At 33.0% G+C, this 10,681-nt stretch overlaps 1 protein-coding gene across 8 annotated transcripts in view; it reads right to left on the bottom strand.

Annotated features, from left to right (window-relative positions):
- Positions 1-10,681, bottom strand: part of LOC119606065 (diuretic hormone receptor) — a 73,628-nt gene that overhangs the window by 111 nt on the left and 62,836 nt on the right. For 5 of the 8 annotated variants that reach the window (XM_037959446.1, XM_037959443.1, XM_037959444.1 and 2 more), the window contains exons 11-14: positions 10,189-10,374; positions 7,981-8,105; positions 3,970-4,020; positions 302-970 (exon numbers count right to left, since the gene is read on the bottom strand). In XM_037959446.1, the coding sequence (XP_037815374.1) occupies positions 925-970; positions 3,970-4,020; positions 7,981-8,105; positions 10,189-10,374 (408 nt within the window). In that variant the 3' untranslated portion in view covers positions 302-924. Of the gene's footprint in view, positions 190-301; positions 971-3,969; positions 4,021-7,980; positions 8,106-10,188; positions 10,375-10,681 lie in introns of those variants that run through there. The other 3 variants (XM_037959450.1, XM_037959448.1, XM_037959449.1) reach the window with 3 other exon arrangements.

Here is a 10,681-nt window from a genome sequence, read left to right as displayed (position 1 = left end):
TTTAATACTCTTCATGTTGGTTGTGGGTTTTTCTTTTTGCCATTTACGTTTATTCGTTTGTTTAGTGTAGTTGAATTTTGATGGCAAACTAAGGAAAATCAAACCCAATCTGTGCGTGTTATACTGGAACGTTGTATCGAACAGCGACTACGTTGCTAGGGACGTACACAGATAAAATATTCTTCGGTGCTAGAAAAAAAGGAAATGAGAGAAATACAATGAAAAACCATAAAAAATGGCAAATAAAAGGTAGAAATGAGAAGAAACAACAAAATAAAACCATAAACATTTTATTTTATTAAGTATGTGGTAAAAGACATTATCAACTGAAATTTATTATTTTTTTAAATAAAATTAAATATATGTTTAATAATAGTTTAGATACATTTACAAAAATACTTTAAGAAAATACATACAAAATTTTATAAACATGCTAAAAAAACGTTTAAATTAAATAGTTTATTACTTATTTTTTTTTTTTACAAAAAATTGTTTTTGTTAAACAAATACAAAATTAAATACAATTTTGTATGTTTTTATAAAATTTACAAGTTTATTCATTTAAAAATATTAACTACATACAAAACATTGTTTTTATCAACAGCAAGGCGTATGAGTGTTACACATGTTCTAGTGATTTCACAAATATCACTCATACGCCATGAGACTCTTTGGTGGGCAAGCAAAATCACAATTTTTTCGTCAATTTACAGTTTTACTAAGGTACTTAAGCTAAAAACTGTTAACCTTTTTAGTTAATTTCAAAACTTTATAATTTATGAATATTTCTTTGTTTTATAATACAAAAAAGAGATTAGTTTCTAAATATTTATTCGTTCTTCGTTTACACAAACAAATTTTTTTTTAAATTTTTATATTTATACTTAAATTTCAATATTTAACAAAGGCAAATCAAAATCACATTTATTCAAAATGTACAGTTGTTATAGGACTTGTTGTAGAAGTTAATCTAAAAAAAGAAGAAAAAAATATAACAACAAAAAAATAAATTAAAATCAAATTCCAAGAATTTTGTTGAAAAAAATTAAAATTATATTAATAACAAACAAAAACAATATATACGATTTTACAGTAACAAAGACACTCTACACCTATAGTCTATATAATAGACTATAGACTAGACTATAAACAACTCTATAGACTAGACTATAGACTATACTATAGACTAAACTATAGACTAGACTATAGACTAGACTATAGATTAGACCATAGACTAGACTATAGAGTAGACTATGGACTAGACTATAGACTAGACTAAAGACTAGACTATAGACTAAACTATAGACTAGACTTTAGACTAGACTATAGACTAGACTGTAGACTAGACTATATATTAGACTATAGACTAGACTATAGACTAGAGTATAGACTAGACTATAGACTAGACTGTAGACTAGAGTATAGACTAGACTATAGACTAGACTATAGACTAGAGTATAGACTAGACTATAGACTAGAGTATAGACTAGACTATAGACTAGACTATAGAATAGACTATAGACTAGACTATAGACTAGACTATAGACTAGACTATAGACTAGACTATAGAATAGACTATAGACTAGACTATAGACTAGACTATAGACTAGACTATAGACTAGGCTATAGACTAGACTATAGAATAGACTATAGACTATAGACTAGTTAGTTAGTTAGTTAGTTAGTTAGTTAGTTAGTTAGTTAGTTAGTTAGTTAGTTAGTTAGTTAGTTAGTTAGTTAGTTAGTTAGTTAGTTAGTTAGTTAGTTAGTTAGTTAGTTAGTTAGTTAGTTAGTTAGTTAGTTAGTTAGTTAGTTAGTTAGTTAGTTAGTTAGTTAGTTAGTTAGTTAGTTAGTTAGTTAGTTAGTTCGTTAGTTAGTTAGTTAGTTAGTTAGTTAGTTAGTTAGTTAGTTAGTTAGTTAGTTAGTTAGTTAGTTAGTTAGTTAGTTAGTTAGTTAGTTAGTTAGTTAGTTAGTTAGTTAGTTAGTTAGTTAGTTAGTTAGTTAGTAGTTAGTTAGTTAGTTAGTTAGTTAGTTAGTTAGTTAGTTAGTTAGTTAGTTAGTTAGTTAGTTAGTTAGTTAGTTAGTTAGTTAGTAGTTAGTTAGTTAGTTAGTTAGTTAGTTAGTTAGTTAGTTAGTTAGTTAGTTAGTTAGTTAGTTAGTTAGTTAGTTAGTTAGTTAGTTAGTTAGTTAGTTAGTTAGTTAGTTAGTTAGTTAGTTAGTTAGTTAGTTAGTTAGTTAGTTAGTTAGTTAGTTAGTTAGTTAGTTAGTTAGTAGTTAGTTAGTTAGTTAGTTAGTTAGTTAGTTAGTTAGTTAGTTAGTTAGTTAGTTAGTTAGTTAGTTAGTTAGTTAGTTAGTTAGTTAGTTAGTTAGTTAGTTAGTTAGTTAGTAGTTAGTTAGTTAGTTAGTTAGTTAGTTAGTTAGTTAGTTAGTTAGTTAGTTAGTTAGTTAGTTAGTTAGTTAGTTAGTTAGTTAGTTAGTTAGTTAGTTAGTTAGTTAGTTAGTTAGTTAGTTAGTTAGTTAGTTAGTTAGTTAGTTAGTTAGTTAGTTAGTTAGTTAGTTATTAGTTAGTTAGTTAGTTAGTTAGTTAGTTAGTTAGTTAGTTAGTTAGTTAGTTAGTTAGTTAGTTAGTTAGTTAGTTAGTTAGTTATAGCCTCCGTAGGGAAGCCTAATATAGGGACCAATTTTCTTGTTTATCGCAATATTCCGTTTTCGGCAACAACAATAAAATTATTTCGCAGAATTCCTTTTCTATTGTGCGACATTATAAATTTACTTTATCTAAATAATTTCCATTGAATTAAACTTTATTCATAATTTTACTATTTGTGACATTTTGTTTAAAGTCTTGCTCAAAGCAACTGTTACGGAAAGCACAATGTAATAAAATAACTTCTAATACAAATACAAGCAAATAAGAGAGACTGGTCGGTTTAGACCGACAGTACAATATACATACATATATAATGTTTAATTGCATCTCTTATATTATACTAATCAGTCTTATCGTAAGAAAGACGAAAAAGACTGGTAAAGAGATTAGTCAAAAATAAGCTAGTCAATAGACCATAAACAGACTTGTCAAAGTTCTAATCTATAGAATGATTGGTAAACTTGTCAAAAGAATAGTCAATAGACTAGTTAATATTAAATAGTCTAGGCAAACACTAGTCCAAATACTAGTCAAAAAAACTAGTCAAATGATTCTGTAGCTTAGAAAACCTGTAATATAATATAATAGTGCAGGTTTCATACATAAACTTCACAACTTTAAACTATGTCACAAACATATACACAATTAATAGGAAATACCAACAACAAGTGCAACAAATATTTATCCTGTTGTACAATAACGACACACACATACACGTTTTCTTTATGGTTTTATTGTATGTATTGGAAAACAACGATGAATGCAGGAATCCTTACACACGAGTCAATTTATAGGAGTACATGTAGTTTTTTGTTAGTAAATAAAAAAGTGAGAATGAGAAAACATTACAAATGCAGTGAGTGTATACACAATTGTTTGTGTTCTTGTTGTTTTGTATTGTTTACAAATAAAACTACAATAAGTGCAACAAAAACTAAGCAAGTGATTAAATATAAAAACAAATTGTGATAAGGAAATACAAAAACAAGAACTAAAGAAAATGTGAGAGTGCCAAAGGAAAAGGAAGAGAACAAAGTATCATATACATACATAGAAGTAAATGTTTTTTATAGCTGTAGTTAAAATTTGATTACAATTGCAACTACTGGCAACATGCGACTGAAGACAAAATAAATTTTGTTTTTTTAACTCTTTAGTAGTTACGTGGTCACAATTGTAATCACAATGTAACTTGCAGTAAAAATAATACATATTTATGTTGTGTTTTAATTTAAATTTACAAGTTGTTGACATTTACAAAACAACTATTGTTTTTGTGTTAATATTTATACATTTCTATTGCTATTAGAAGTACATACCGTAAACTTTCAGTTCTTGATCTTTGTGAATAGTCTTTGGATAAACGATGTCTGTAATAGAAAGAATTGTAAAGAAATGTTAATTTAAAACAAATAGCTAAATAATTGTTACATTAGTAATTAAAAAAACACTTATGTCTGCTTAAAGCAATTTAATAAGTTGACAGTACTAAATAAATGGTTAATCGGTTATATTTGTTAAAATTTGAGCAAAGTAAGAGTAGACTAAATACTTTTGAGTTCAAAGTTTTAAAACAGAGTTTCAAAGCAGAGATAAACAACTAGTCATAGAAAACAGCAGTGTCCCATATTCTTCCTTAGGACTTTATCATGTTTTCAGAAGACAGTCGGATGTACGAACCCAGAATATGAAGAAATAATTTCATGTGTGTGGTATAAATCTAACTTTTACTAGTTAATTCATTTGTAATTTCCTTAAAGTCTGCACCTGCAAATGTATCTTTAATACTTTTATATATTTTCTTACATTTATTATAGACAATTTGTGGTTGTTTTCTACAGTAAAAATCTAATATTACATCACCTATAGGTCTGTTATAAAATTTACAAAAATAAAGATTTACCTAAAAAACCATCTACATAAATACAAAACAAATTAAGTCATGTGTAAATATATCAAAACGTATTAAAAAACAACCAAACAAAAGGAGGAGAGGTGGGGGGAACCGAAACAAAAGGAGGAGGAGGGGCCCGAAAACGAAAAACGAACGAACTAACGAACGAACGAACGAACGAACGAACGAACGAACGAACGAACGAACGAACGAACGAACGAACGAACGAACGAACGAACGAACGAACGAACGAAACGAAACGAACGAACGAACGAACGAAACGAACAACGAACGAACGAACGAAACGAACGAACGAAGAAACGAACGAAACGAACGAACGAACGAACGAACGAACGAACGAACGAACGAAACGAACGAACGAACGAACGAACGAACGAACGAACGAACGAACGAACGAACGAACGAACGAACGAAACGAACGAACGAACGAACGAACAACGAACGAACGAACGAACGAACGAACGAAACGAACGAACGAACGAACGAACGAACGAACGAACAACGAAACGAACGAACGAACGAACGAACGAACGAACGAACGAACGAACGAACGAACGAACGAACGAACGAACGAACGAACGAACGAACGAACGAACGAACGAACGAAACGAACGAACGAACGAACGAACGAACGAACGAACGAACGAACGAAACGAACGAACGAACGAACGAACGAACGAAACGAACGAACGAAACGAACGAACGAACGAACGAACGAACGAACGAACGAACGAACGACAACGAAAAAACGAACGAACGAACGAAACGAACGAACGAACGAACGAACGAACGAACGAACGAAAAAAGAACGAACGAACGAAACGAACGAACGAACGAACGAACGAACGAACGAACGAACGAACGAACGAACGAACGAACGAACGAAACGAACGAACGAACGAACGAACGAACGAACGAACGAACGAACGAACGAACGAACGAAAACGAACGAACGAAACGAACGAACGAACGAACGAACGAACGAACGAACGAACGAACGAACGAACGAACGAACGAACGAAAAACGAACGAACGAACGAACGAACGAACGAACGAACGAACGAACGAACGAACGAACGAACGAACGAACGAACGAACGAACGAACGAACGAACGAACGAACGAACGAACGAACGAAACGAACGAACGACGAACGAACGAACGAACGAACGAACGAACGAACGAACGAACGAACGAAAGAACGAAACGAACGAACGAACGAACGAACGAACGAACGAACGAACGAACGAACGAACGAACGAACGTAACGAACGAACTAACGAACGAACGAACGAACGAACGAAACGAACGAACGAACGAACGAACGAACGAACGAACGAACGAACGAACGAACGAACGAAACGAACGAACGAACGAAACGAAACGAACGAACGAACGAACGAACGAACGAACGAACGAACGAACGAACGAAAACGAACGAACGAACGAACGAACTAACGAACTAACGAACGAACGAACGAACGAACGACGAACGAACGAACGAAACGAACTCAACGAACGAACGAAACGAACGAACGAACGAACGAACGAACGAACGAACGAACGAAGAACTGAAGCGAACGAACGAAACGAACGAACGAACGAACGAACGAACGAACTGAACGAACGAAACGAACGAAACGAACGAACGAACTAACGAACGAAACGAACGAACGAACAACGAACGAACGAACGAACGAACGAACGAACCGAACGAACGAAACAGAACGAACGAACTAACGAACGAACGAACGAACAACGCGAACAACGAACGAACGAAACGAACGAACGAACGAACGAACGAACGAACGAACAACAAAGAACGAACGAACGAAAACGAACGAACGAAAACGAACGAACGAACGAACGAACGAACGAACGAACGAACGAACGAACGAAAAAACGAACGAACGAACGAACGAACGAACGAACGAACGAAACGAACGAACGAACGAACGAACGAACGAACGAACGAACGAACGAACGAACGAACGAAACGAACGAACGAACGAACGAACGAAAAAACTAACGAACGAACGAACGAACGAAACGAACGAACGAACGAACGAACGAACGAACGAACGAAAACGAACGAACGAACGAACGAAAGAACGAACGAACGAACGAACGAAACGAACGAACGAACGAACCGAACGAACGAACGAACGAACGAACGAACGAACGAAGGAACGAACTGAACGAACGAACGAACGAACGAACGAACGAACGAATCGAACTAACTAACGAACGAACGAACGAACGAACGAACTAACGAACTAACGAACGAACTAACGAACTAACTAACTAACTAACTAACTAACTAACTAACTAACTAACTAACTAACTAACGAACTAACGAACTAACTAACTAACTAAACTAACTAACTAACTAACTAACTAACTAACTAACTAACTAACTAACTAAACAACTAACTAACTAACTGAACTTTCAATTATAGTACGGACTAGTGCTTTTCTTTTTCTGTGCTATTCATTTGCCGGGAAATAGGGATTCATTTTAACTGCCAAAGAAGTGAAAAAGAAGCAGAATCCTACTCTATGGAAGTACTGAAAAGGACCCGCAGAAATGATGATTTTAACACAGGCTTATCAATAGTATGGGATGTCCTTTTTATTTGATACCAAATTCACTACTTATGAAGTCATTCTCAAGATGTAATTTGTATGTTCTTTTTTGGACATTCACTTCCAAATGAACGTAAAATATACCATCTTCAGTATTGAAAAAATATAATAATTTCCGCTGTTTCACCGAAGGTAAAAAAATCATTTAGTGCTACCTTTGAAGTGGTGATACATGTTATTCTTTTGAAAGCACTTCCTCTTATTTTTGCTGAGTAGTATCCACAACAACGGCAAATTCCAGAAAAAAATTTTTTGTCAATAAATTGCTTAAAAATAATGCATTGTTTAAGTGAAATTCTGAAATTGAACCCACTCTAATATACATACTTCCTACGCACATACACCCACACACTTAAAAAAATACGAAATTTACAAATCCTCACCCTAGGGAAATTGTTTAAAATTAAATTAGAAATAAACAACAAAAAAAATTTGAATAAACATTAGATTAGAAATTAACTGAATTAACCAAAATAAAGAAACAGAAGTAAACAAGAAAAAGAAAAAAAAAAAAAAACAAATAACAACAAACATAAAACTTTTAAATATAACATAAAAAGGCGGTTAGATTTAAAATTAAAAACAAACAAATTAATTCGTAAACTTAATTCAACATATAAGTATTTTGTACGTACATGTAACAAATTTAAAAATGACCAAAGAAATGAAATAAAAACAATAGGAAAAAAGGAAACAATTAAAAAGAGACTTTATAATGTATGCTAACTTTTTGTCTTCGTTTAACTTTAAGATGTTTGAAGCAATATTACCTGCGATTCCTATTAGAACTGCCACGTCTCAGGTTGCGATTGTCACGCCATCTAACAAAACGATGACGCAGTGTTTGACGTACCTCCGAGTTGAGGAAACAGAAGAATAAGGAGACAAAGAAGCCCTGTGTAACGAGAGAAAAATTAAAGAGAAAACGCATTAATTATGCAATAATTAATCTACTAAAATCAAGGAAAAATTGCTTAAGGTGATGATGAGAAGATATTAGTGGTATTATTAGGTTTTTTAATAGAGTAAAAGCTGGAATGGAGGATATGTAAAAGGATTTTTAGTGAAAGCTGGGATAAGAAAGACAGTCTAAAGTCTGGACTATAGAACAGTTTATAGTCAGGACTATAAAACAGTCTACAGTCAGGACTATAAAACAATCAATAGTCTGGACTATAGAACAGTCTATAGTCAGAATTATAAAACAGTCTATAGTCTGGGCTTTAGAACAATCTATTTTCTAGACTATAGAACAACCTATAGTCTGGACTATAGCACAACATATAGTCTGGACTATAAAACAAACTATAGTCTGGACTATAGAACAACCTATAGTCTGGACTATAGAACAACCTATAGTCTGGACTATAGAACAACCTATAGTCTGGCCTATAGAACAGTCTATAGTTTGGACTATAGAACAGTCTGGACTATAGAATAGTTTATAGTGTGGACTATAGAACAGTTTATAGTCTGGACTATAGAACAGTCTATAATCTGGACTATAGAACAGTCTATAGTCTGAACTATAGAACAGTCTATAGTCTGAACTATAGAATAGTCTATAGTCTGAACTATAGAACAGCCTATAGTCTGGACTATAGAACAGTCTATAGTCTGGACTATAGAACGGTCTATAGTCTGGACTATAGAACAGTCTATAGTCTGGACTATAGAACAGTCTATAGTCTGGACTATAGAACAGTCTATAGTCTGGACTATAGAACAGTCTATAGTCTGGACTATAGAACAGTCTATAGTCTGGACTATAGAACAGTCTATAGTCTGCAATATTGAATAACCTATAGTCTGGACTATAGAACAACCTATAGTCTGAAGTTTAGACAAACCTATAGTCTGGACCATAGAACAACTTATAGTCTGGACTATAGAACAACCTATAGTCTGGACTATAGAACAGTCTATAGTCTGGACTATAGAACAACCTATAGTCTGGACTATAGAACAGTCTATAGTCTGGGCTATAGAACAGTCCATAGTCTGGACTATAGAACAGTCCATAGTCTGGACTACAGAACAGTCTATAGTCTGGACTATAGAACAGTCTATAGTCTGGACTATAGAACAGTCTATAGTCTGGACTATAGAACAGTCTATAGTCTGGACTATAGAACAGTCTATAGTCTGGACTATAGAACAGTCTATAGTCTGGACTATAGAACAGTCTATAGTCTGGACTATAGAACAGTCTATAATCTGAACTATAGAACAGTCTATAGTCTGGACTATAGAATAGTCTATAGTATTTACTATAGAACAGTCTATAGTCTGGACTATAGAACAGTCTATAGTCAGGACTATAAAACAGTCTACAGTCAGGACTATAAAACAGCCTATCGTCTGGACTATAGAAGAGTCTATAGCCTGGACTATAGAACAATCTATAGTCAATCTTTAGTCCGGATTGTAGAACAGTCGATAGTCTTGACTATAGAACAGTCTATAGTGTGGACTATAGAATAATCTATAGTATTTACTATGGACTGGACTACAGAACAGTCTATAGTCTGGACTATAGAACAGTCTATAGTCTGAACTATAGAACAGTCTATAGTCTGAACTATAGAACAGTCTATAGTCTGGACTATAGAACAGTCTATAGTGTGGACTATAGAACAGTCCATAGTCTGGACTATAGAACAGTCTATAGTCTGGACTATAGAACAGTCTATAGTGTGGACTATAGAACAGTCTATAGTCTGGACTATAGAACAGTCTATAGTTTGGACTATAGAACAGTCTATAGTCTGGATTATAGAACTGTCTATAGTCTGGACTATAGAATAGTCTATAGTCTGGAATATGGAAAAGTTAGTAAACTGGACTTTAGAACATTTAATTATTTATACTATGGAGCACCTCATAGTGTATTTTATCTAGATTGTGAAATATAATTTCACCACATTTTAGCATTCTTTACATGAGAATCCATAGGTACTTTTTCTCTTAATACTTACTTGGGTACTTATTAAAAAGGCTCTTGTAATTTCAAATAAATTACGACTAATGCCCTGTTCCGGTCCAACCAATACCAATAGGTATGTAATGCCAAACAATGGTATTAATACCATTAATGCTTTCGAAGCTTTATGATATTGTCTTGTCTCCAAGGTATTGGCCGAACGTAATTTTGTTATAAGCACCTGAAAAAGAAACAAAAAAGGAAAGAAATTAAATAGAATTAAAAGAAAACAGTAAAAATAGATAAAAACTTTAAGATGCCATGCATGTTAAAATAAAACCGGATATTGGTAGAAAAAAAAACGGTAAACCTCACAGTTACTTTTCTATTAGCCGGTTGAAGAAGTTAAAATGAATGAAAGTAGAAGATTAAAAATAACTTCAAATAAAGTGATTTTTCTAGTAGAATTTAAAAAGGTTTCTATGGGTGTAGGGATTTGCAAAGGAAATTGCAAATTTTTGGTTTGTTTAAGAATTTAAACTTAAGAA

This window comes from Lucilia sericata, unplaced genomic scaffold, assembly GCF_015586225.1.
Source record: "Lucilia sericata isolate MDLA Ls3-8-SP2 unplaced genomic scaffold, ASM1558622v1 Contig000550F_arrow, whole genome shotgun sequence".
NCBI lineage: Eukaryota > Metazoa > Arthropoda > Insecta > Diptera > Calliphoridae > Lucilia > Lucilia sericata.
Note: the sequence above shows the minus strand (reverse complement) of the source record. Positions and strands in the feature narration are given on the sequence as shown.